Here is a 27,848-nt window from a genome sequence, read left to right as displayed (position 1 = left end):
ATTATGGCTGAGGCGAGCTACGCTTTCCTTTCATCTCCAGCAGAGAATTAAGAGCCCTCCATCAGTGTTTTCGCATTTAAAATTTGTAACACTAGGTATGCCTTAACACCCCTCCTCCATCCCCATAGGGATACATAAATGGATACATGGCCGCCAAGTACACATTTGCCTTGAGGTGGAAAAACAGACACCACTATAAGCCTGTCCCTCTCCAAAAACCCTAACTCTAGACCCCGCCCAACATAAAACTCCCTCCCCGTGTCTTCCACTGCGGGTCCAAAATTGGCGCAGTTCGATGACGCTAAAACGTAAGCGCGCAGCCTCCTACGCGTAGCGACCGTCCCTGCCTCTGGGAGTTGAAGTTTCCCCGGGGAAGACTCGCGAGCTGTATCAAGATCATTAAGAGAAGGCTTTGTGTTGGTGTTCCCGGTTCCCTGACAACTCCTGAGCTCGGTAAGTCTCCTGGTACTGCGGCTGGCCCTTGCCTCCCCTCTGGTCTCCTTTGGGCGCAAAAGGGGCTCTGGTAAGTGCCATCCACGACTAGCATCAGGGCTTCCGGCGGAGAGGGGAGTGGGGCGGTGGAAGCCGCTCCTGGACCCAATTCCCGAAGGAAGTGATGTCAGATAGAGCGCGTCCCCGGCGCCAAGCAGCTCCCTGATTCGCTGGCTGCAGTTTAATCCCTCCTCGAGTGCGGCCGCAGGCGGGTGGTCTAGAGAGGGAGAGTGGGGTGAGGTTCTGCCCACCCCCAGTGGGGCCACCTACGGCCGAGGTTTGTTTGGGGGTCGGGATACGGTCCTTAGTACGGGAAGAGTGTGAGCTCCCAAAGAATGAAGGGAGAGGGAAATCTGGATTCTGAAGGGCTGGAAAACGAGTTGTGCTTCTGCCACTTGGTGGCTAGAGACCGTGAGCCGTCGCTTTACCTGTTTAAATCGGCCTTACCTCATTTCTCCAGCGAGGGGCTGACGTGGCTGAGCGCTCTGAAATGTAGAGCCCAGGACAGAGTTGCTGCAAGTGCTCTTAAGCCCATGGTGGTGGGCCGAGGATGGTTTTTAAGAAGACTGTTAACTTGATTTCAGTGAAATATTTTCAGTGTTAAAATGCGGGAATTTTTCTGGAGATATAAAGAGGATAGCATCAGATGACTTTCTCACTTTTTGTTCGGGTTGTTTTGTAATTTCTTCCCCACTCCCTATCCCAGCCAAATCCTCCCAAGGGGCCTGAGAGCTGAACCAAGCGCTTTCAATACTGCCCATCAGGCTGGCGCATTTTAAAAGGGGTATTCTTTCTTTCCCTGTCACTGTCAGGTCATTTAATTTCATTTTGCAGTTCTTCCAACATTCGTTTGTATCTTTCAGGAAGGGAGGCAGTGTCATAAATTATGAAGACTTTATTTAGCCCAATCCATGAAAGTTGGTGGGGTTTTTTATGTTTTATTTTTATTTTTTATTTTGGCAATTCACTGATGTTTGATATCTGTGTTCCCTGCTGGAAGCCGTGCTAAGAAGTGGAAATACAAGGAAGATTGAGACGTTTTTCTTTTTCTTTCTTTTTTTTTTTTTTTTTTTTTTTGCTTCTTTGTTTCACACCAAATGGGCTTAGTCATCTTTATCCAGTTCTTAGTTTTATCAGATCACCTGGTAACCTATTTCTGTGACTAAATGAACCAACCTTTTACAACTTCTGTGTTAAACTAACGTTCACACAAATATTTCTATAATGGCTACAATATATTGTTCTTACATATTTGTTGAACGTGGTTGAATAAACGAAAATATGCTGTGAGTGTCACTTCTCTGGAGGGAAGAACACAAAACTGGTGTGAGGCTTCTAAACGAGCAAAAAAACTTTAAAAAGCGGATATACGTAGTAAAATGCCATTATTTTATCAGCTAACCTGAACAAGCTAGTACATAGTGAAATGCTTATTGTATGGGAAGTGGGAGTTGGTACACATCTTTGTATGTAAAGTGTGATGTAAGCAGTAATATATTGGACCTTAAGCTAGCATCATTACTTTTTTATTTTGTGCCTCTCTATATGTAGCTTATCAAAGCTTAAAAAAATTCACTTGCTGCAGTGCATTTTCTTAATTGCGAATAGCTTTAAAAATGATGATAAAGTCGACCAGTTCATGACCTTTCTTTGCATATGATAGCCTGTTTAAAAACATTAGTATGCAATGACAGGCCAAGTTAAAATTAACTTAGACTTCTTAGATAGAAAGGGCAAAAGCTCCCCCTGGTGTACGTGCGAGCTGTAAAACATTGCTATCTATATATTGCTTTTTAAAAATTTTCACATTATAGAGCCAATCAACACTTGCAGCTTTTTAACAGAATAAAGAACTAGCACAAAACACAATGCCACTATGAACAGAAATGTTCTCCTTTGGAATATTTTTTTTTAAATGTTAATGTTTACTTATTTTTGGTAGCGCCCGCGCGCGCGCGCGCGCGAGAGAGAGAGAGAGAGAGAGAGAGAGAGAGAGAGACATGGAGTGTGAGTGGGGGAGGGGCAGAGAGAGAGAAGGACACACAGAATCTGAAGCAGGCTCCAGGCTCTGAGCTGTCAGCACAGAGCCCGATGCAGGGCTCGAACTCATGAACTGTGAGATCATGACCTGAGCTGAAGTTAGATGCTTAACCAACTGAGCCACCCATGTGCCCCCTCCTTTGTCATATTAATCATTGTTTCATGAAGAAAGCAATTTGTCTCCTGTGGATTTTAATTGTGTTTTTAAGTTTACAGGTTTAGCTTACTGGGCAGGTCTAGCTTATGTTTTCTCTACCATGTATTGTTTTGCATATATGCATTGCTGGCTTTTATTTAATGCACTATGTATGGAAAGGAAGTAAAAATGATTCTGGGAATCACAATATATATTCTAAAATTTTCTTCTAATTTTTGGGGGCTTACTGAGTTTCCCCTGTCTCCTGTTTCTTAAGCTGAATGCTTATTTTACAGCTTTTTAAAAACACTCTTTAATGAATGCACTCAAGGTTATACATTTATTTTCAGTTAACTTTTTGCTTGTATTTCTCTCATCCTGTTATTCAAATCTTTTAACTGTTCTGACATATTTTGTCATTCTAGTTCTCTGAATTCTGAGATTGTCATGATGTCTTCTAATTCATCCATTACCTCTTGGATTCCAGGTAATCTGGAGTTTATCTCATCTGTTGAAATTTTTATATCTTCATTTCCTAGTTTCCAAATAGGTTCTTTTTCATGGATTTTGGTTTTGATTTTTTTATGCCTGCTTTTGTGTCCCAATTTCCTGTATTGTTTTTATGATTTTTATTCATCTGACCTCTGAAAGATTCCAACCAGACTTATTTTAAAGTCGTTTTCACATTGTGCTATTATTATTTTCAATTTGTGAAGAGTGAATTTGTCTCCTGATTGTTGATTTTATTGTTTTTTTTCCTCATCATTTCTCTCTTTTTCTAACTTTGCATAGTTCTCTTGAATGGAATTACCACTTCTCTCCCAAGCATCTCTCTATCTACTGGTGATTCTGTGGTTGCTTCTACCCATGGCCCTGTTCAGTGCTTCATTCCACAGCACAGCTTACATAGGTGGGTTAGAATTCCGATCCTGTAGTGTTCTGTTTTTTTTTGTTTTTTGTTTTTTTTTTTATTGATTTTGAGAGAGAGAGATTAAGTGTGCACTGGGAAGGGGCAGAGAGAGAAGGAGAGAGAGAATCCCAAGCAGGCTCCACACTGATAGATGCGGGCTCGAACTCATGAGCTGTGAGATCATAACCTGAACCAAAGTCAGATGTTTAACCAACTGAGCCACCCAGGCACCCCCTAATCCTGTAGGGTTCTAAGTTTATATGTCATCGCATGGTTTGGCCCTTGTTGTAGCCAAGAAGCTGTGTCTGTCTACTTGCGTCAGATTTCCCCCAAGTATTCAGTGTGGTATAAACCATTATTAGTCTAAATTTCACCTGTTTTCAGACTTTTTCATGGAAAGAGGAACCCCACCCCCGACACTAGTTTAAGGGTTCATCTTCAGCTAGCTCCTGTCTTTCTCCCATCTTCTTTAAAGCTAGGAAAACTCCCAGTTGCCTTTACACAGCAGACCCAGCAGGAACAATATCTGTTCTAGTTCTTGTTTTTGGTTTTGAGAGAGGCTATACCTTTTTTGTCTCCCCTTTTTATATTTTATCTAATATTGTCACGTATTTTAAGATTGAGAGACGGGGTATCTTAAAACATGAACTTCTGGCAACTATCTCTAGGAAGTCTGTCCCATTTTTATATTCAGTGGCATAGGAATAGAACTAGAGCTATTTTTTGTCTTCTTTCAGTGACACAGTGTTCTCAGAGCCCTCCCACAGCAGGGTTGAAACAACACAGCTCTTTTACATTCCTTGGAAACCCTCATTTTCTAAATAAGATTTTGGATTTCTGGGAGAGTAGAGTTGGATGTGGGTTTGAATCTTAGCTCCATCATTTCATTTGTCTATTCGTTGTCTATTCATTCAGCAAGTATTTTGAGAACATGCTTTGTCCTAGATTTGTTCTAGGTGCCTTATTTCTTGGGAATTATTTAGTAGTTTTGTAATTTGGGGCATTCTTTCTTTGTAATTTGTAATTCTTTCTTTGCAAAGTAGGCATGATACTATCTACTTCACTGGTTTAAGGATTAAATTAGATCATACATTCTTTACTTAGCACAGTGTTTAATAAATGTTCATCATAACCACTTTCATTAATTTTTAAAATCCTTTGTGATATAGTCACTCATTTATTTATTCCACAAATTTATAATAAGCATCTACTAAGTGCCAGGCACTGTGTTAGTAATGTAATTAATGTGGCAATGTAATGTTAGGTAAAAGCAGACATCATCCATGCCCATAGGAAGTTTCCAGTGTAAAATCAAATTTGGGTTGTCATTTCTAGGAGATACTTCCCCCAAACTAAGGATACTGTTTGGTTCGTGGTATAAGGAAAACTTGTGAACTCTCACTTGGATTACCAGATGATTCTTTACCTTTAGTAATTTGTGACCTAGCAAAATGTTAGGGCTTTTGCTGTAGCCCCTAAAGCACACATCTTAAAATTCATCTTTCAGTCAAAAGTTGGTAAACTTTGTGTTTGCTTGATTATCCCCAGGTATCCTGTTACAACATTGTACTTTTAAAGAAAGCAAGAACCATATAATAAAGCTACTGTTCATATTATGTTCTGCAAAGGTTTAGTCCTTTCCATTTTCTGAATTGTCAGGATTTTTCTCTTAGATACTAGCTTTTCTGCACAGACTTGTTAGCTGTCTCTTTAAGAAGGAATAATCATAGAATTTTCTTTAAGGCCAAGAGAACATTTGCAAGCCTCATGCTTAGTCTTTGGTAGGGACAAGTAAATAAATTTTTAAGCTGTGGTGTTCGTAATCTATTAAAGAAAAGAAATCTCAGTACTTTTAGCCCTTTCCTAATCTGAAGGTAAGTTCATTTCTAGACATAGATATAAAGATGTGGGTTGTTAAGCCAATTAAAAATGTTTGAGATGGTTCTAAGTATTCCATGACTGATGATAGGATGATCTTACATGTTGTTTTTTAGCCATAACTAATATGGATATCTATAATTACATATTTACAATGAAATATACTGAGAGGCAACCAAATTTGTTTTCTGCACTGTCCAAAGTATATAAATCTATAGCATATCTTTTGTCAAAAATCATGTGAGTGTACGCCCAGATAATGAAAGTAACATGTCCCTTGCACTGTAGCATTAATGACAACTAAAAAAAGTGCTTCCAATCTCTTTTTTAAAAACATTTTTTCTTTTATAAAACAATATATTTTCATTATATAAAATACAGAAAATGCAAAAAACCATTGGTAAGAATTAAACATGTTTGTGTGTGTGTATTCTCTTTAAAACAAAGTTGGACATAATGTACATATTGTTTCTATTTTTTTACTTAGCCATTTCCTTTTATCACTAAATAATTTTGGGAAACATGCTTAGTATTCCCAGCCCATGTTATAGATGAACTGTAATTTATTTACAGCCACCTTTTGCTAACATTGAAGTAATTTCTAGTATTTCATTGTTAAAAATTACATTGCAGTACACATACCCTTTTGCATTAATTTTGTGTATATTTCTGATCTATTTACAGAGATTTATTCTAAGGAAATAAATTACCAGGTCAAAGGGTATCATGGCATTTTAAAGTCAGATCTGTGTATCTTCTGGAAAATTGTGCTGTGACCACAAATAGTAAATGCAAACACCCCATTTCACCAAATGATCTTTGCCAGTAAATGACATTCAATTGTCTAAATTTATATTTTTATTCATTATTGATATGACTTAATTTTAATCACATGTATTGGTCATTTTTTTTTTTTTTTTTACTTTGTGTGTGTGTAAATCACCTATTCATGTCAAAAGTTGCTTTTCAGTTTTTTCAGAGGCATCACATAATGTCCTCTGAAACATTGCCAGCATTTATTGAGTCTTCTAATGTTGAAAGAAAGCAAAGCTTAAGTGAAGAACAAGAGAAGAGCCAGAAGCCAAGATTAGGTGAAGGATTTGAACCAATATCTAAACGACAAATGAAGAAGCTAATTAAACAGAAACAATGGGAAGAGCAACGAGAACTCCGCAAGTATGTTTCAAAATGCGTATATGCAACCCCATTCAGGAATGTTGGACTTTGCACAGTCCTGTGACACATCAAAAGTAATTGTGTTAATTAACACTGGGGCTGTGCATGTTGTTAGCCAGCACTGTCCACTGGCTGTTAAAACTGTATGTGTTTCAGTCTTGATGGATTTACACTATAATTTTTCTCACCCAGAACCTATTGTGAGTAGCAGCACAGTTTCTGAAATAACTGACTTAGATGAGGGATATAGTTAGCATCCATGTCCTAGATATAGAACAAAAATAGCCACCTCAGAAAGATCAGATTTGGGCCTAACATTGATTTTGCTAGAAAAGCCATTGTAGGTTTTGGTAAGAGCAGTTCAACTGAAGCTGTTATTGTAGAATGCCAAAATTTATTGAGAGAGAATAAACTATAGTTGATATAGATTATAGAAAAAGCTTTGTAAGGTTTTTTTTTTAACAATGTTACTTTGCTTTTTTCTCTATATTCTATTAATGTTCCTTGAAAATTATGTAGGAGAAGAATGATAAAAGTAAAAATTCATTATAGGCCTAAAATTCAGTATTTTATAAAGTCTTACATAAAAGTCACAATAATAAGTGAATTATTAGTAGTAAGAGTTTGTGTAGAAAATATATTGTCTTCGCAAATTCATTTTCTATCTAAAGCTTTTAAATGGACTATGTAAAATTGCTGATATTTGATCCACAGAAATGGCTGTTTCATGTGGTTCAACCTGCTAATTTAAAAAAATAGTTGTTTCTTTGTCAGAAGAGTCTTGTAAATGTCTGAATATACGAATAACAACAAAAAGTTTCAATTCCTAATTTTAGACAAAAACGGAAGGAAAAACGCAAGAGAAAACAATTAGAGCGACAATGTCAACTGGAATCGAACTCAGATGGAAACGACAGAAAACGTATTCGAAGAGATGTTGTTCACAGCACACTCCGCCTTATCATTGACTGCAGTTTTGACAGCTTGATGGTATTAAAGGTATCATGAATCATTGTCAGAAAAATCTTGTAGGTAAAGTAGGCTGAATAATTATTGCTTTAATAGGCTATATCACTTGGCTATAAATTTATATATTAAGATGCATCTTTTTTCTTTTTAATTTTTTTCTTTTTTTTTAACTTTATTTTGAGAGAGAGAGAGAGAGAGAGAGTGAGCAGAGGAGGGAAGAGAGAGAGAGAGAATCCCAAGCAGGCTTTGCACTATCAGCTTAGAGCCTGACATGGGGCCCGGTCCCTCAACTGCAAGATCATGACCTGAGCTGAAATCAAGAACCGGATGCTTAACTGACTGAGCTACCCAGGCACCCGTTAAGATGCATCTTAAATAAAGTATTTCAAGATCGTGCCTCCCTAAGTTAAACTAAGCTAATAAAATTATTCTCATTTATATGTATAGAACAGAGACACCATCATTAGATTACAAGACTCACTAACTGCATATAAATCATAGATCCAGGAGTGTTTTTGTTACTTGTTGCAATCAGAAGAAGAAAGTAAGAAATGTGATTGGTAAATAGAATTATTTCTTATATGGTAGTTTGAGAAAACTGGTTGTCTGAACAATGCTAGTGAATGCTTTACTTACTTTCCAAACCATTAGTAAGTTATGCAAATAGCAGTAGTATTGCTCTACCAGTTTTTTTTTTCCTTTTGTTGTCTCTTAAGAGTAAATGTCATCATGAATTAGCATTTTAAGTGGATACAGAATTGAAATTATTGGTCACTTATAGGGTATTTACGTCATAGTAATTATTTTGTTAGTATGTACAGAAGTTGAATAGAAAAGATCAGAAAGGACCTGTATTTCAAGAGAAAAAAACATACCTATCGAGTCATCTCTTCGGCTTATTCTATTCCACTAAGATTGTGGTGTGGCCATAGATGATTTTCAAAATGCTGCTTTAAAAATGGCACTTTCTTATAGGACATTAAGAAACTTCATAAGCAGATTCAACGGTGTTATGCAGAAAATCGACGAGCACTGCATCCTGTGCAGGTATGTTTGAAGAATTTAAAACAGATTCCAGTTTCCTTTTTTTTTTTTTCAATATATGAAGTTTATTGTCAAATTGGTTTCCATACAACACCCAGTGCTCAGCCCAAAAGGTGCCCTCCTCAATACCCATCACCCACCCTCCCCTCCCTCCCACCCCCCATCAACCCTCAGTTCGTTCTCAGTTTTTAAGAGTCTCTTATGCTTTGGCTCTCTCCCATTCTAACCTCCTTGGGTTTCTGTTAAGTTTCTCAGGATCCACATAAGAGTGAAACCATATGGTATCTGTCTTTCTCTGTATGGCTTATTAAACTTAGCATCACACTCTCCAGTTCCATCCATGTTGCTACAAAGGGCCATATTTCATTCTTTCTCATTGCCACGTAGTACTCCATTGTGTATATAAACCACAATTTCTTTATCCATTCATCAGTTGATGGACATTTAGGCTCTTTCCATAATTTGGCTATTGTTGAGAGTGCTGCTATAAGCACTGGGTTACAAGTGCCCCTATGCATCAGCACTCCTGTATCCCTTGGGTAAATTCCTAGCAGTGCTATTGCTGGGTCATAGGGTAGGTCTATTTTTAATTTTCTGAGGAACCTCCACACTGTTTTCCAGAGCGGCTGCACCAATTTGCATTCCCACCAACAGTGCAAGAGGGTTCCCGTTTCTCTACATCCTCTCCAGCATCTATAGTCTCCTGATTTGTTCATTTTGGCCACTCTGACTGGTGTGAGGTGATATCTGAGTGTGGTTTTGATTTGTATTTCCCTGATGAGGAGCGACGTTGAGCATCTTTCATGTGCCTGTTGGCCATCCGGATGTCTTCTTTAGAGAAGTGTCTATTCATGTTTTCTGCCCATTTTTTCACTGGGTTATTTGTTTCTCCGGTGTGGAGTTTGGTGAGCTCTTTATAGATTTTGGATACTAGCCCTTTGTCCGCTATGTCATTTGCAAATATCTTTTCCCATTCCGTTGGTTGCCTTTTAGTTTTGTTGGTTGTTTCCTTTGCTTTGCAGAAGCTTTTTATCTTCATAAGGTCCCAGTAGTTCATTTTTGCTTTTAATTGTCTTTGGGGATGTGTCAAGTAAGAAATTGCTACGGCTGAGGTCAGAGAGGTCTTTTCCTGCTTTCTCCTCTAGGGTTTTGATGGTTTCCTGTCTCACATTCAGGTCCTTTATCCATTTTGAGTTTATTTTTGTGAATGGTGTGAGAAAGTGGTCTAGTTTCAATCTTCTGCATGTTGCTGTCCAGTTCTCCCAGCACCATCTGTTAAAGAGACTGTCTTTTTTCCATTGGATGTTCTTTCCTGCTTTGTCAAAGATTAGTTGGCCATATGTTTGTGGGTCTAATTCTGGGGTTTCTATTCTATTCCATTTGTGTATGTGTCTGTTTTTGTGCCAATACCATGCTGTCTTGATGATGACAGCTTTGTAGTAGACGCTAAAGTCTGGGATTGTGATGCCTCCTGCTTTGGTCTTCTTCTTCAAAATTCCTTTGGCTATTCGGGGCCTTTTGTGGTTCCATATGAATTTTAGGATTGCTTGTTCTAGTTTCGAGAAGAATGCTGGTGCAATTTTGATTGGGATTGCATTGAATGTGTAGATAGCTTTGGGTAGTATTGACATTTTGACAATATTTATTCTTCCAATCCATGAGCACGGAATGTTTTTCCATTTCTTTATATCTTCTTCAATTTCCTTCATAAGCTTTCTATAGTTGTTAGCATACAGATCTTTTACATCTTTGGTTAGATTTATTCCTAGGTATTTTATGCTTCTTGTTGCAATTGTGAATGGGATCAGTTTCTTTATTTGTCTTTCTGTTGCTTCATTGTTAGTGTATAAGAATGCAACTGATTTCTGTACATTGATTTTGTATCCTGCAACTTTGCTGAATTCATGTATCAGTTCTAACAGACTTTTGGTGGAGTCTATCGGATTTTCCATGTATAATATCATGTCATCTGCAAAAAGCGAAAGCTTAACTTCATCTTTGCCAATTTTGATGCCTTTGATTTCCTTTTGTTGTTTGATTGTTGATGCTAGAACTTCCAACACTATGTTAAACAACAGCGGTGAGAGTGGACATCCCTGTCGTGTTCCTGATCTCAGGGAGAAAACTCTCAGTTTTTCCCCATTAAGGATGATGTTAGCTGTGGGCTTTTCATAAATGGCTTTTATGATGTTTAAGTATGTGCCTTCTATCCCGACTTTCTTGACGGTTTCTATTAAGAAAGTTGCTGAATTTTGTCAAATGCATTTTCTGCATCGATTGACAGGATCATATGGTTCTTATCTTTTCTTTTATTAATGTGATGTATCACGTTGATTGATTTGCGAATGTTGAACCAGCCCTGCATCCCAGGAATGAATCCCACTTGATCATGGTGAATAATTCTTTTTATATGCTGTTGAATTTGATTTGCTAGTATCTTATTGAGAATTTTTGCATCCATATTCATCAGGGATATTGGCCTGTAGTTCTCTTTTTTTACTGAGTCTCTGTCTGGTTTAGGAATCAAAGTAATACCGGCTTCATAGAATGAGTCTAGAAGTTTTCCTTCCCTTTCTATTTTTTGGAATAGCTTGAGAAGGATAGGTATTATCTCTGCTTTAAACGTCTGGTAGAACTCCCCTGGGAAGCCATCTGGTGCTGGACTCTTATTTGTTGGGAGATTTTTGATGACTGATTCAATTTCTTCGCTGGTTATGGGTCTGTTCAAGCTTTCTATTTCCTCCTGATTGAGTTTTGGAAGCGTGTGGGTGTTTAGGAATTTGTCCATTTCTTCCAGGTTGTCCAGTTTGTTGGCATATAATTTTTCATAGTATTCCCTGATAATTGCTTGTATCTCTGAGGGGTTGGTTGTAATAATTCCATTTTCATTCGTGATTTTATCTATTTGGGTCATCTCCCTTTTCTTTTTGAGAAACCTGGCTAGAGGTTTGTCAATTTTGTTTATTTTTTCACAAAACCAACTCTTGGTTTCATTGATCTGCTCTACAGTTTTTTAGATTCTATATTGTTTATTTCTGCTCTGATCTTTATTATTTCTCTTCTTCTGCTGGTTTTGGGGTGTCTTTGCTGTTCTGCTTCTATTTCCTTTAGGTGTGCTGTTAGATTTTGTATTTGGGATTTTTCTTGTTTCTTGAGATAGGCCTGGATTGCAATGTAGTTTCCTTTCAGAACTGCCTTCGCTGCATCCCAAAGCGTTTGGATTGTTGTATTTTCATTTTCGTTTGTTTCCATATATTTTTTAATTTCTTCTCTAATTGCCTGGTTGACCCACTCATTCTTTAGTAGGGTGTTCTTTAACCTCCATGCTTTTGGAGGTTTTCCAGACTTTTTCCTGTGGTTGATTTCAAGCTTCATAGCATTGTGGTCTGAAAGTATGCATGGTATGATTTCAATTCTTGTATACTTATGAAGGGCTGTTTTGTGACCCAGTATGTGATCTATCTTGGAGAATGTTCCATGTGCACTCGAGAAGAAAGTATATTCTGTTGCTTTGGGATGCAGAGTTCTAAATATATCTGTCAAGTCCATCTGATCCAATGTCTCATTCAGGGCCCTTGTTTCTTTATTGACCGTGTGTTTAATGATCTATCCATTTCTGTAAGTGGAGTGTTAAAGTCCCCTGCAATTACCACATGCTTATCAATAAGGTTGCTTATGTGTGTGAGTAATTGTTTTATATATTTGGGGGCTTCTGTATTCGGTGCATAGACATTTATAATTGTTAGCTCTTCCTGATGGATAGACCCCGTGATTATTATATAATGCCCTTCTTCATCTCTTGTTACAGCCTTTAATTTAAAGTCTAGTTTGTCTGATATAAGTATGGCTACTCCAGCTTTCTTTTGGCTTCCAGTAGCATGATAAATAGTTCTCCATCCCCCCACTCTCAATCTGAAGGTGTCCTCAGGTCTAAAATGAGTCTCTTGTAGGCAGCAAATAGATGGGTCTTGTTTTTTTATCCATTCTGATACCCTATGTCTTTTGGTTGGAGCATTTAGTCCATTTACATTCAGTGTTATTATAGAAAGATACGGGTTTAGAGTCATTGTGATGTCTGTAGGTTTCATGCTTGTAGTGATGTCTCTGGTACTTTGTCTCACAGGATCCCCCTTAGGATCTCTTGTAGGGCTGGTTTAGTGGTGACGAATTCCTCCAGTTTTTGTTTGTTTGGGAAGACCTTTATCTCTCCTTCTATTCTGAATCACAGACTTGCTGGATAAAGGATTCTCAGCTGCATATTTTTTTCTGTTTCTCACATTGAAGATCATCTGCTATTCCTTTCTGGCCTGCCAAGTTTCAGTAGAGAGATCGGTCACGAGTCTTATAGGTCTCCCTTTATGTTAGAGCACATTTATCTCTAGCTGCTTTCAGAATTTTCTCTTTATCCTTGTATTTTGCCAATTTCACTATGATATGTCGTGCAGAAGATCGATTCAAGTTACGTCTGAAGGGAGTTCTCTGTGCCTCTTGGATTTCAATGCCTTTTTCCTTCCCCAGATCCAGGAAGTTCTCAGCTATGATTTCTTCAAGTAAACCTTCAGCACCTTTCCCTCTCTCTTCCTCCTCTGGAATACCAATTATGCGTAGATTATTTCTCTTTAGTGCATCACTTAGTTCTCTAATTTTCCCCTCACTCTCCTGGATTTTTTTATCTCTTTCTCAGCTTCTTCTTTTTCCATAATTTTATCTTCTAGTTTGCCTATTCTCTCCTCTGCCTCTTCAATCCGAGCCGTGGTTGTCTCCATTTTATTTTGCAGCTCATTGATAGCATTTTTTAGCTCCTCCTGGCTGTTCCTTAGTCCCTCGATCTCTGTAGCAATAGATTCTCTGCTGTCCTTTATACTGTTTTCAAGCCCAGCGATTAATTTTATGACTATTATTCTAAATTTACTTTCTGTTATATTGTTTAAATCATTTTTGATCAGTTCCTTAGCTGTTGTTATTTCTTGGACATTTTTCTGAGGGGAATTCTTCCGATTCGTCATTTTGGATAGTCCCTGGATTGTTGCTGGACTGCGGGGCACTTCCCCTGTGCTGTCTTGAATAACTGGAGTTGGTGGGCGGGGCCGCAGTCAGACCTGATGTCTGCCCCCAGCCCACTGCTGGGGCCACAGTCAGACTGGTGTGTGCCTTCTCTTCCCCTCTCCTAGGGGCGGGATTCACTGTGGGGTTGTGTTGCCCGTCTGGGCTACTTGCACACTGCCAGGCTTGTGGTGCTGGGATCTGGGTATTAGCTGGGGTGGATCGGCAAGGTGCACAGGGGCGGGAGGGGCAGGCTCAGCTTGCTTTTCCTTTGGAGATCTGCTTCGAGAGGGGCCCTGCAGCACCGGGAGGGAGTCAGACCCGCTGAAGTGATGGATCCGCAGAGTCACAGCGTTGGGTGTTTGCGCAGTGCAAGCAAGTTCCCTGGCAGGAACTGGTTCCCTTTGGGATTTTGGCTGGGGGATGGGTGAGGGAGATGGCGCTGGCAAGCACCTTTGCTTCCTGCCAAGCTGCACTCTGTCTTCCGGGGCTCAACAACTCTCCCTCCCGTTGTCCTCCAGCCCTCCCGTTCTCCGAGCAGAGCAGTTAGCTTATAACCTTCCAGATGTCAAATCCCGCTTGCTGTCGGAACACACTCCGTCCGGCCCCTCCGCTTTTGGGAGCCAGACTCGGGGGCTCTGCTTGGCCGGCGGGCCGCCCCTCTGCCCCGGCTCCCTCCCACCAGTCCATGTAGCACACACCGCCTCTCCCCCCTTCCTACTCTCTTCTGTGGGCCTCTCATCTGCGCTTGGCTCCGGAGACTCCGTTCTGCTAGTCTTCTGGTGGTTTTCTGGGTTATTTAGGCAGGTGTAGGTGGAATCTAAGTGATCAGCAGGACGCACGGTGAGCCCAGCGTCCTCCTACGCCGCCATCTTCCCAGGATCCCTCCAGTTTCCTTTTATAACTTACTTGGGAAAAGGCATAGATAATCCCAATTGCCTTTTCAAAAAATCTTACAGATACTTTTCATTAGAGAACAAAATGCCTATTTGAAAAATGTTTTAATTTTCTACAAAACTAAAATAGTTTAAACATTTTTCCACATGTCAGTCTTAGTCACATGATGCACAGTGATGGTGTTTTCTACACATTGACCTCATTCCTATGTAGTTGAACATCTTCATTAAAGGATATATTTTTTTTTTCATACCTGTTTCTCCACTCTCAATTCCTTCCCTCTCAGGAGTGAGGGAACTATCCGGGTTGATGTGTACCATGGTACCTGTTGGGGAAGTTGCTTCTACCTAAAGGATTTTGAGTCAATGATTGTTTTGAAAGGTACTTCCTTAGGCTAATTGGCTGCTGTTAAGAGTAGATAGGGTCTTTTTCTTACCCTATCTACTCTTGATTTGAATTCCAGGTGACCTAAATATTAACACTGGCTCACTGATGTTAAGAACCAGAAACTCTTAATCTATTTTTGGTTAGATATTTTCTTTCTATCAAGTGATAGTGTTTTTATATTTTTACATTTTATATTTTTCACACCCTTGATTAGACTTGAAATAGGTGTCAGGGTTTAGAATCAAAGGGAAATTATGAAGACTTTGGACTCATGAAAAAAACAGTGGTGGCAAAAGAAAGTGAATGAAAACTTGACATGGAAACGGAGTTTGCAGAAAAGTGATCATTAAGGGAGAGTCCAAAGATAGCGGTTGGAAAATGGGATAAAAATGTAGGTGGAATACTTAAAGTAGTGGGTTATAAGAAACATAAAACATGTCACTTGTAGCAGACATTTATTCTTATATGTTTAAAGCATGTCATGAGCTTATTTTTTTCTAGAATGAATATATTTTATGTTTCATCGATGATCAGATGGGTATAGAAGAGAAATAAAATATTGGACTTCAGTAGTCATTTGCTCTTTCTTTCTGTGTCTACCAATCTATCAGTTTTACTTGACAAGCCATGGAGGCCAGTTGAAAAAGAACATGGATGAAAATGACAAAGGATGGGTCAACTGGAAGGTGATTAAAATAGATTAACACAATTCTAAGTATTTTTATGCTTAAAGGTCTACATTTTTACCTAAATTCTACATAATATCAGCAAATATAGGAGTCAACAAGTCTCCAAAAGCTTTATATCACTGTTGCTAAGTCTAATGTTACTAATGAGAGAAGCTAAAGAAACTGAAATGCCTGTTCGTATCTGTTCTCATTAAATCTCACTTATTTTACCGCCAACTTTAAAACAAATTTTTAAAGCAGAAAGAATTTTAAAGGTCTTTGTACAATCTCTACCTAGCAAACTGGCTATACATTATTTATGAGTGAAGTAACTTTAAAATTTGGGAATGTACTTGTATTCTGTTTCTTCTAACTCTGTGCCATCCCATATGGTGTCCACCATCCACATGTGGATATTGAGCTCTTGAAATGTGACTGGTCTGAATTGAGATGTACTGTAAATGTGAAATATACATTGGATTTAAAAGGCAGTACAAAAAAGAGAATTAAAATACCTGCTCAAAATTTAACAAGTATATATATATGTATATATATATTTATATCTCGAAGCGATAACATTGGATATATTATGTTAGGTGCAATGTATTAAAATTAATTTCACCTATTTTCGTTTTTTTTAATGTGGCTACTAGAAGATTTAAAATTACATATGTGGCTCAAATTTGTTTTTTCTATTGGACTAAACCATTCTCATTTGCAAAGATGACTAATAGAGTGGCTTTAGTACCAATCCCCGAGGAACCTTACCCTATTCAGAGAAGTACTAGGTTATTCCTATTTTTTTTTCTTTCTCAAAACCAGTTTTTACTGTGAAAAACTTTCCCTCTCACACTCACTGATCCCATAATGACTATTTATTTTGATAATAGCCTATAGTGTAAAACATTTTCAGAAGCTTTCCTAAGTTTTAAAGTACAATATATTTACCAAGTTTTATTATATTCATGCCTATTTTCCTAAGAAATAAGATAATTGAAATAGGCATACTTTCACTTATTTTGTGGCTTGTTGAGTTTATTATATACACCATCGGTTTTCTAGAGACTTGGGAGATCACTGGTCTCTACTGAGGTCTCTCTAGGGGCCCTTATTAAGCATAGCGATCAAATTTATAATACCATTTTCCAGAAAAGTGGCTATTTATTACCTAGCAGGATATAAATTTTAGGTGAGACGTCTCCTTCATTTTTTCTTTAAAAATAATTTCTTTAAAAATTTCAAAATGCCATCTGCATCTGAATTTGGTGATGCATCATCCCTTATTCCATGAATGTAGTTCGCAAAATTTTGACTGCCAACTGTAGTTCAGTCTTGTACTTCTGACCTGATAATTTTGGTGAAGAAGATTTCTACTATGTATCTTTGTAGAAACAGATGCATGGAATTTATTAAATCTATTAGCCATTTCCTTTTGATGATTCATGCAGATGGAGAGGAAGTAATTGGAAAAGGCATTTTTTGGTTGGAGAACAGGTTGAGCAGATATGTGACCAAAAAATGCATTTGTTTTTTTGGAACAGAAATAAATTGAGAAAGCTAGGTTAGTGCCATATTCAGGAAAGCATCACTAGGTAAAGGGATTTAAGTTTTATCCTATAGGTAAAGATAAAACATTGAAAGTAGGGTTTTTAGGAAGTGAGTCTGCCATCACTCACTTATGGAAGTGAATCAGAGGGATCTGAAGCTAGAGACAGGGAACAGTAGGAGCCACCTTAAATAATTGAGATGTAAGGTGGTAAGGAATGGAAGTGGTAGGTTTCCAATAATACATTGTAAAATATTGTTTTATACTTTATATGCTTTTGGGTGACTTTGTCTAAGGAAAAGAAAATAATCTCTTTCAGCCCATTTTCACAAAATCCTATTAATTAATATCTTTATCCTTACGTCTTAAAGGATATCCACATCAAACCAGAGCATTATAGTGAATTTATAAAGAAAGAAGACCTAATTTATCTTACATCAGACTCGCCTAATGTACTGAAGGAATTAGATGAATCAAAGGCCTATGTGATTGGAGGGTTAGTAGATCACAACCATCACAAGGTACTGTTAAGTTTTTATTTTTGTGTTTGCTTATACTTAAAATTGATACACCAATTCTTGATAGTAACAATAGTACTGATGATAACTGATCATTATTGACTGCCTACTGTATATTTCAGTCGTCTTTCGCAAAGAAATCATTTCACATATATGACTAGTTTGTTTAATCCTCCCTACAACACAGTGAGGTCAGTGCTATTCTCTACATTTTACAGATAAGGAACTGGAGGCACAGAGAAACTAAGTCTAAAATCAATAGTAGGTGATAAAGCAGATATTTGAAACCAGACAGATTGTTCCAGAGCCCACATGCTTAAACAATGTGTTGTATTGATAGTAGATGCTGCTACTGATCAATTTCTAGGCCACTGGTAAAATTTATAACAATTTACACCAAAATGTATACCAGAATGGTAATACGAGTTTTTTAATATATAATTTTAATGGGCTGTGTTTTCTTTTCTCTTATATTTGTACTTTTGTCTCTTCCACCACCTCCTTACCCTCATTTGGATGAAAAATTAGAAATATACTTTCTAAAAGAAAACATCATGCTGTACTTTGCCAGCTACTTTGCCGCATGCTAAATTCAGCCCATCTCCAGAAAAGACATGTTCACCAAGTGTCAGGTGAAATACTGTCAGCAGGATAATATGAAGTAATTCATCGTTCTTCTCTAGTATCACTCTGAGGTAGAACCGTCTGCAACGTTGGAATAGTTTGTATCATCTTGTCCAGTATGGTAGCTATGTGGCTGTTGAGCAGAGAGCCTGTGCGTAGAATGATTGAGAAACTAATCAATTTAAACTTAAGTAGTCACAGTTGTGGCCACAGCAGGGCAGTGCAGCTCTATAGCATTACAGGGAGTTTTTATCAGAATGATCTTTAGCTTTTTTAATTTTTTTCTTAGTGGAAAAATTCCATTTTGTTATTTGTGTACAACCATATTGTTTTCTTTGATGTTGTATGTTTCTCTGAACTACAATGATTTTGTTTTAAAAAACACCTACCTCAGGTGCTTTTATTTGTCCCAAAATATGCAAACTACTGGTTAAAATATTTAGCTCTTCTTTCTCCTGTACTTTTGGCTACTTGAGTTCTGTTTAGAACCAAGCTTTTAAGGATTTTAATTTTGAGGAGAAAATTTATATTCAACATTTTTTAATTGATAGGAAAAATAAAATTTATAGGCAATTAAAATTTTTTTTTCCATTCAGGTTTTCATTTACTTTGTCTTTACCATTTGTACCTCTTCCTTTTTTTAAGTTTACTTATTTGTTTTGAGAGAGATATGTAGTGGCAGAGGGGCAGAGAGAGGAGAGAGAATCCCACAAACCTGGGGCTCGAACTCACAAACCTGTAGGTCATGATGTAAGCTGAAATCAAGAGTAGGATGCTTAATCGACTGAGCCACCCAGGTGCCCCACCGTTTGTGCCCCTTTATGTTATGTAATTGAAACAAAGTTTTATGTTTATATCTTTTACATTCACAAAGTGATGGTGCTTCTCTAGGAATTCAATTTGAGTATTTTAAACTGAGTGAAAGGCAGTGTGGAATAGTGAAAAGCTATTTGAGTCAGAAAGCATGAGCCAGGTCTTCCTATGGTTCTGCCACTGAGGAGCTTTGTGATGGGCAGGGAATATAATATCTTTGGTTTTCTCATTTGTAAAGTGGTTAAAGCAAATGCCCTAAACATTCCTATTATACTTATTGTCAAAAGAACATTTCCAAATTAGAAGCTAAACACACACACACGCACACACACACACACACACACTTCATCAAATAATGTTCACTGAAGCCTTTTCTAAAAAGTACTTATTTTGTTGTAGACTTTAAGTTATAATAATCTAATGTTCTAGTCCAAGTTATAGTATCTTTGTTTTAGGGACTCACATATAAACAAGCATCAGATCATGGAATTGATCATGCACAGCTCCCCCTTGGAAATTTTGTGAAGATGAATAGTAGAAAAGTTTTGGCAATTAATCATGGTAAGCTATAAGGGAATTATGAAAATATACCTGAGTAAACAATGTGAAGAATAACATTACCTCTGGATGAGTAGAAAATATATACCTTGCTAGAGACAAAATTGTAAAATGTAATCATTTATAATTTGTTTGAATATAGAAATAATACATGCGGATTATAGAACTGAATTAATATGCATTCATATGGAAATGTAGAAAACTAGAAAGAAAAATAAGCTAGAATTTCACTACCCAGAGATACTTAGTATGAACTTTTTGGTGTATTTCCTTCCAGTTCTTTTCCTATGCGTATATAATATTTATTACATAATTGGATTTTTACTCTGTTGCATAAAATGCTATAAATTTGGGGTGTTCCCCCCCACACACATTTATATTTTTCTATGTCATTGAATCATTGTTCATGTCTATGTAACATTCTGTCATCTGAATATACAATAATGTAACTATTCTATTGTTGATTTTTTTTTTCTTTTTTCCTTTTGTAAATAACATTATAGTAGTCTCGGACCTGAGTCGTTGCCTGGAGTTTTGCTTTTTAAGCTTTGTTTAGTAGAGATTTTTGTTAGTACACAACTACTTACCGGGCTCTTTTTATGTGCTAAACACTTTGTCTATAGCAGGCTCTAGGGAATTATAGAAATGATTCACGCCTTATTGATTCAAGGAATGAACTTCTTCTAAGACCTTTGATAGATAGTTGAAATTACTTTTCCATAAAGTAATGCAAATTAAGACCTTCAGCAATATATTAAAGTAAGAGTACCTTGAAGACAGCATTTATATTCTTTACCTTTAACGTGAAATTTTTTAAAAAGGCAAGAAAAAAGAAAGCAAGTAAGGTGCTCCCCAGAGTGACTGTAGGAAAGACAGAAGAAATTTAGATTAATGCTGACCTTTTCTCGTTGTTGTTTTAGTTTTTATGTTAGTACATAAAGGATAAAGAAGTGAAAGGGATTAAGAAGAATAGGAAGGAAATGAAAATGGCTCCTGCCTATTGATTATAATTGACGAAAGATAATGGTAAATCTTTGTTCATGAACTGAATTAATGAAAAGCTAAAGAAGAGCTAACAGGCCTGAGAGACTTGGGGCAAGGAAGTGATACCAACAAAGTAGTTATTAGGACATTTTAATATTCTTAACACAAAAGCAATGTATTTAAAATACAGTATGCAACATTGTGATGCACCTAAGAAACGTATGGAGTTTGTGTTTGTTGCAGTGTTTGAGATTATTCTGGAATATCTGGAAACCAGAGACTGGCAAGAAGCATTTTTTACTATCTTACCCCAACGGAAAGGAGCTGTTCCCACAGACAAAGCCTGTGCAAGTTCTTCGCATGACAAGAATTCTGCCAGTGTTGAAGGTGGATTAGACAGTGATTCTAGTGACGAGGAAAATAGCAGAAATGAACTAGATTCACAATATGAAGAAGAAAAGCAGGATAAAGAAAATAGCAGTGAATCTACAGTAAACTCTATACCACAGTAATGTCATCTGTTGTTTTTGTTTTGTTTTGTTTTGTTCTTTTAGTTTAAGGAAAACTTAGGAAAAAATGAGGTGCTTCATAGAATAATTGGAAGAAAATTTTATTTCCTCTTATTTCTGTTGTGAATTTTTAAAACGTTCTTTAGAGCTAAATGATAAAAAGCCCTTATAAGAAAGCATTTTTTGTTTTTGCATAAAATTTAAATGTTTAATTTTTAAAATAGTTTTCTAAGCCTCAAATAACAGTTTCTTGAGAATTTTACTTTTTTGGTAAACCTTCATTCTCTTTTATTTACTGGATTATATTCTTTAGAATGTGCCTTCAAACCTTCCAGTTTTTTTTTTATGTTTATATCAAGTGTCTCTCTGATTTATTGTCTACTTATTTGTGGAGATATATATTTATAAATCTCCTGTAAATCTACCAAAATGTTCTAAATGGGAGGTTATCTCCTATTTGCAGCTTTTTTATTCAGTTACTTCAAAGTTACTTCAAAAATAACTCAGTTACTTCAAAGGAATACAGTGATTTTAGGAAGAACTATTAGATTGCTAAACTCAACAGTTTATTTCTTTTGCACTATGGAGTTCCTCCTCTATGATGCCTTTTTGTGGCTCTAAAGCAATCACTAAAGAATTAAGAATCTCTTTAATATGTTTTCTTAATTTCAATAATGGTAAATTATTTCAATTGAAAATTTTAATTTTTCAGGCTAGATTATTTTAAAAGGCTGTTGAGTCTCAATTTTGTTTTATATTTAAAAGGAAACAGCTCTTAGTTATCCTTCCCTTCTATATGTACTTTTATTAAATAAAATATTTGTTGTTCTTAAAGTGAAACAAGTTAACTTTATATGTGCATCTGTCTACTAGCATATAATATGCAATCTAATGTAACTGTATGTTTCTACATATAAGCATGTATGAAAAAAATATATAATTGTATGTATATGTATCTGTCCACAATCATGTATGATTCTTAGTTATTATGATAACAGGACTGAGTTGCCAAATATCCATATTAATTGCATGAATGGTTGTGTTGAACAACACTAAGAATTTGGATTTTAGAAAGTACAAAAATCTGTAACTAAAAATTTGTATGAGGATATTGGCAAGGGAAGATGGGACTATAAGGAGATGTTTTGTTTTCTACCAGCAAATGTAGAGCAGTTATTTTCAAAGTAGTGATTTTTCTTTGTCACAGCTAAAGTAAGATTTTGGAAGCCTTCACTGAGTTTGGATAAATTAAGTTTCTGTTTTTTTCACCCATTGGCATCTTAAATTATATACACATTTGGTAGAAAGTTCATTGGATTTAGTATCGATGTTCACTGTCTCTTACTTTTGGTTGCTTTAGTTTAGTAATCTGTTGTAGTCATCCATTTAAAATAAGATCTGTGAGCAAGGTATGTAAATAAAGAAAACCCCCTACTAGTCTAGAAGAGCAAAGCTATGTCTTAAGTTGTATTTTTCAAAGGCTCATATTCCTGAGTAAATATGGTTTAGTAGCATGAAATCCATTTGACTCTTGAAAAGCGTGGGGGTTAGGGGCACCAACCCCTTCACACAGTTGAAAATCCATGTATAACTTTGCCCCAAAACTTAATAACCTACCGTTGACTAGAAGTCTCACTGATAACAAAGAGTGTATTAACACATATTCTATATATGTATTTTATACTATATTCTTACAATATAGTGAGCTAGAGAAAAGAAAATGTTAAAGTCATAAGAGAAAATACATTTACAGTACTGTCCTATATCAAAAAAAATTCACATATAAATGGACCCATGCAGTTCAAACCCATGTTGTTCAAGGGTCAACTGTATTATGCCTTTTACTTAAATTATTTGATATGGAATGGGGCACAGGTTAATTCTGAAAGGGGAAAAAATCCCTGCAGGCACTATATAACAATCTTCAGTAATTATGAAAGGCCTGTATTAGTTTCCTAGGGCTGCCATAACAAATTATCACAAACCGAGCACCTCAAGACACAGACACTCTTCTCTTAAAATTATGGAGGTGAAAACCGTAGAATCGAGATGGGTCCCTATAGCTTCCCTCTGGAGGCTATAGGGAAGAATTGTTCCTAGCCTCTTCTTGGCTTTTGGTGGTTCCCAGCAATCTTTACTGTTCTTACAGCTGCATCACTCCAGTATCTGCTTTGTCATCACATGGCTTCTAGCCTCAGTCTTCTTTACCTGTGTCTGTATCCCTCTTATAAGGATACAAATCATTGGATTAGTGTTTGTTGTAATCCAATATGACCTCATATTAACTTGATTACATTTGCAAAGAACCTATTTCCAAATAAGGTCACACCCACAGGTACAAGATACTAGGACTTGAACATATGTTCAATGTTCACACGTTCAACATATGTTCATATGTAGGCACAATTCTATCCTTACAAGTCCATATCAGGCTGTTGATGACAAGAAGGAGATAAAACCTTCTATTTAAAAAGGGTAAGATTACAATTAGAAATAAGTAATTGCTGAGATATTTAAAAATCTTTTTTAAAATAATAGTAATCTCTTTTCTTATTTTAATGTATTATTTTCTCTCAACATTGTTTTGGTTTATGAAGATGCCTTATTTAAAACTTTGGTAATATTGAAGTCACCTGTATTGGAAAATAATAAGGGTGGGGAATTCAGTTAGTACTTAAACACATCAAAAGAAGATATGTCTCCTAAAATAATAAAATTTTCTCTCGCTTCTTTAAAAACCCTGCCGTATTCAAGCTCATTCTTGAAGGAGCGTTCTTCAGATTGATTCTCCAGAAATCAGTGTGTTGCCATCTTGGAGCATTTGAAAATACTTGAGATTGGAAAAGAAAAAAGGAAGCAATTCTGAAGAAATGTTAAGGTGAATAAACAATGATGAGACTCCTCAATTACTACCAATTACAAAGGAAAGTGAAAGATCATTTCATGTTATAGATAGGGACACAGATGATACAGTTTAAAAGGCAAGAATTGTCCATGGAGCACTGAGAACATGTACAGACAATAGTTGTAAAAAGAAAATTTAAAAGACAAAAGAGAAAGCAGAGATTAAATGACAGCAGTAGCCTATGGTGCTCATTAAACTTTGATCTCAGTTGACCTAGAGATGTTTATCTGTTCTTTTTTTTTAAAGTTTTTTTCTTAATGCTTTATTTTTGAGACAGAAACAGAGCATGAGCGGGGGAGGGGCAGAGAGAGCGGGAGACACAGAATCTGAAGCAGGCTCCGGGCTCTGAACTGACAGCACAGAGCCCAACGCGGGGCTCGAACTCACGGACCATGAGATCATGACCTGAGCCAAAGTTGGACGCCCAACCGACTGCGCCACCCAGGCGCCCCTATCTGTTTTTCTGCCTCCTAGCCAGACACATAAAGTAGGCATTTCATAAACATGAAGGAGAGAACCAGCGTCAGAATGAAGAGATAATGCAATTAGTAGGAAGAGTAGGCTTAAATTTTGGCACTGCCACCTGTTGTGACTTTGGGCAACTTAACGAGCCTTCATAGTCCTTGTGTCCTCATTCGTGAAACAGGAGTTTTATTCCTTTTATCCTGTTTCTTAGGGTTGAGCAATCAATTGGTTTGAAACCAAGCAGCAGTTAATTTCATAATCTTTCTCATATTGACATTTCTTCATTACTTGCCTTGTTTCCCTTGGTTTTCATTCTTTTTTGTCATTGCCTGCCCCCCCCCAATAATATATAAGTATTTGCTTCAGACTCTGATAAGGAACCCAGACTTAGATAAGATTTTTTTAAATGTGAACTTTCTAAATAATCAGAATGTATACATATTAGACAAAATATGGATATCACAGATCATTTAGTGAGATGTTTTAAAAAGCAGTGAAAACACTGCAAACATAAAACAGTAACTACACAAAACCAAATCTATCAGCAAGTATGTCTAAAATCACCCAAATTGAATTTTAAAAAACCCCAAACCTAAATATATGTTGTATTTAAATAATGTTGCTCAGCAGTGTTGAAAACAATAGAGAAAGGCATATTGGGCTAATAGTTTTTTTAAAAAGTCACAATTTTAACATTGAATTAAGTTCATCACATTACAATTAAGGAACAGAAAGGCATGTTGTAATGTTCAAGAATGCATCCCTTAGTGAAGATTTAATGGTTATGAATATGCACTAAGTAGCATAGTATTAAAATTCATTGAGAAAAGACTTGGAGAATTATGTGAAGTAGTGAGAAATACATTAGTATAAGAAGACTTTAATTCACGTTTTCCAACCCACAGTAGCTCAAGTGGACAAAAGATAAATATATGGGAGATGTAAATGCTATAATTAATAAACTTATAATTGATACATATCAAGTCCTACAGGCTGAAAGTAGTTTTCCAGTGCCCATGGAATGTTCATAGAAGTATTTATATATGAGGGCACAAAAGAAAATAAGTTCCAAATGTAAGAAATAAGGAACTTCTCTCATAATATAGTAGGAAACAAACTTGTGAGATAGAAGGAATGCCTTACCACCCAGTACCTTTGTCTTCAATGTTAGATGGCTCTTACTGTAAAAATTAGTGTTGGAGATAAAGTTAGTCATGACTTCATTATAAAATTTTAAACTGTGTTAACACATCACTTAAAAATATATGAATCAAAATGGAAAAATTACAAAGACCAACAGACTACAAAATATACTCTAAAATAGTTGGAAAATGTTATTACACATCTTTATAATTGATAAATGAAACACTAAGAAAAATTAGGGTATATAAAATTTGAACAGCACAAATAACATGTTTGTCCTAATGAATATATCTGCACATTTGTGTTCAACAATTTTAAAATTCTCATTCTTTTAAAGTCTTGTGGGATATTTATGGAATTGACCATGTGCTAACCCTCAAAACTACCCCCAAGAAAATAAAAGGATTAAGTCATCTTTAAAAAAAATAAAACAACTGGTCATTTTTACAGATCACATTATCTGACCACAATGCAATTAAATCATTTAAAAATATAACAAGTTTGAAAAACACTGTATGTTTGAGAATTAAAAATAAATAAATAAATAAACAAGTTGGTTACAGGAGAAAGTGAAAATTAGAAGATATTTAATTAGAAAATATTTAAAAGTAAATGAAACTATGGATTAAAACTTGTGGATGTAACTAAAGCAACATTTAGAGGAAAATTTATAGCCTAAAATATTTAAGTCAGATAAGGGAAGGCTAGCATTATTGAGCTATGCATTTAACAAGTTAAAAGGAGGACTGCAGCATAAATTCAAAGTTGAAAGAAATAAAGATAGCAGCAATAAACACAGTAAAGAGGCTCCAGGCAAAAATCAACCCTGCAAAGGTTAACCTCTGGCAAAATTGAACCAAAAAAAAACCAAATGTTAAGAGGGAGAGCAAGAACACACATATAAAGAAATTAATGTGGATATTGGAAACATGGATATTACAAAATACTAAATGTCAATGCATTTGAAAGTTCATATGAAATAACTAAGTTCTAAATTAAAATTACCAAAATAACCCTAAAAAAATTAAAGTTCCAAAGAATTTTTTTGTTTTCAGTTTTTCACTTCAATTCTAGTTAATTAACATATAGTGTAAGATTGGTTTCAGGTATAGAATTCAGTGATTCATCACTTACATACAACACCCAGTGCTCATTACAAGTGCCCTCCTTAATATCCATCATCCATTTAGCTTATCCCCTGCCCATCTCCCTCCATCAACCCTCAGTCTGTTCTCTACAGTTCAGGCTCTTATTGTTTGCTTCCCTCTCTCTTTTTTCCCTTCCCCTATGTACATCTGTTTTAAAACCCCAAAGAATTTTTAACTCAAACTGGCATAGTATTTCATTTTTTAAAGATTTTATTTTTAATTTTTTTTCTTCTAAGTATAATTTATTGTCAAGTTAGCTAACATGTAGTGTATACAGTGTGCTCTTGGTTTCAGAAGTAGATTCCCATGATTCATTGATTACATACGACACCCAGTGCTCATCCCAACAAGTGCCCTCCTCAATGCTCATCACCCATTTTTGCCCCCCCAACCCGTCATCAACCCTGTTTGGTCTCTGTATTTAAGAGTGTCTTATGGTTTGCCTCCCTCTCTGTTTGAAACTATCGTTTTCCCCTTCCCTTCCTCCATGGTCTTCTTTTGTTTCTCAAATTTCCCATATGAGTGAAAACATATGTCATCTTTCTCTGACTTATTTCACTTAGCGTAATACCCTCCAGTTCCATCTACACTGTTGCAAATGGCAAGATTTCATTCTTTCTCATCACCAAGTAGTATTCCACTGTATATATAAATCACATCTTCTTTATCCATTTATCAGTTCATGGACATTTGTGCTCTTTCTATAATTTGGCTATTGTTGATAGTGCTGCTATAAACATTGGGGTACATATGCCCCTATGAATCAGCACTCCTGGTGTAGTATTTTAAAATCTAGGCCTAAATGTTTTATGGGCATATCTGTGAGACATACCAAAAGTAAAGTAGTCATCTTTTTTTTTTTAAGTTTATTTATTTTGAAAAAGAGAGAGAGCATGACCAGGAGAGGGGAATAGAGAGCGAGAAAGAGAATCCTAAGCAGGCTCTGTGCTAACAGCACAGAGAGCAACATGGGGCTTAATCCCACAAACCGTGAG

The 27,848-nt window shown here is 36.3% G+C and overlaps 1 protein-coding gene across 5 annotated transcripts; it reads left to right on the top strand.

Annotated features, from left to right (window-relative positions):
* The first annotated feature begins 371 nt into the window (after positions 1 to 371).
* TRMT10A (tRNA methyltransferase 10A) lies at positions 372 to 22,026 on the top strand. 5 transcript variants are annotated; one of them, XM_047091897.1, is made up of 8 exons: positions 372 to 453; positions 6,427 to 6,632; positions 7,469 to 7,631; positions 8,577 to 8,648; positions 15,584 to 15,658; positions 17,558 to 17,707; positions 19,597 to 19,702; positions 20,927 to 22,026. In XM_047091897.1, the coding sequence occupies exons 2-8, from the start codon at positions 6,448 to 6,450 to the stop codon at positions 21,193 to 21,195; spliced, it is 1,020 nt and encodes a 339-aa protein (XP_046947853.1). In that variant the 5' UTR covers positions 372 to 453; positions 6,427 to 6,447; the 3' UTR covers positions 21,196 to 22,026. The 5 variants fall into 5 exon arrangements, with proteins under 5 accessions (XP_046947853.1, XP_046947856.1, XP_046947854.1 ...); XM_047091898.1 differs by having other exon boundaries at positions 375 to 453; positions 6,416 to 6,632; XM_047091899.1 differs by lacking the exon at positions 372 to 453 and adding an exon at positions 3,075 to 3,155.
* The last annotated feature ends 5,822 nt before the right edge of the window (positions 22,027 to 27,848 follow it).

The sequence above is a fragment of the Lynx rufus genome, unplaced genomic scaffold (genome assembly GCF_022079265.1).
Source record: "Lynx rufus isolate CCGP_SWC_20201006 ecotype Redwood Valley unplaced genomic scaffold, mLynRuf1.p SCAF_3, whole genome shotgun sequence".
In the NCBI taxonomy this organism is placed as follows: domain Eukaryota; kingdom Metazoa; phylum Chordata; class Mammalia; order Carnivora; family Felidae; genus Lynx; species Lynx rufus.
Note: the sequence above shows the minus strand (reverse complement) of the source record. Positions and strands in the feature narration are given on the sequence as shown.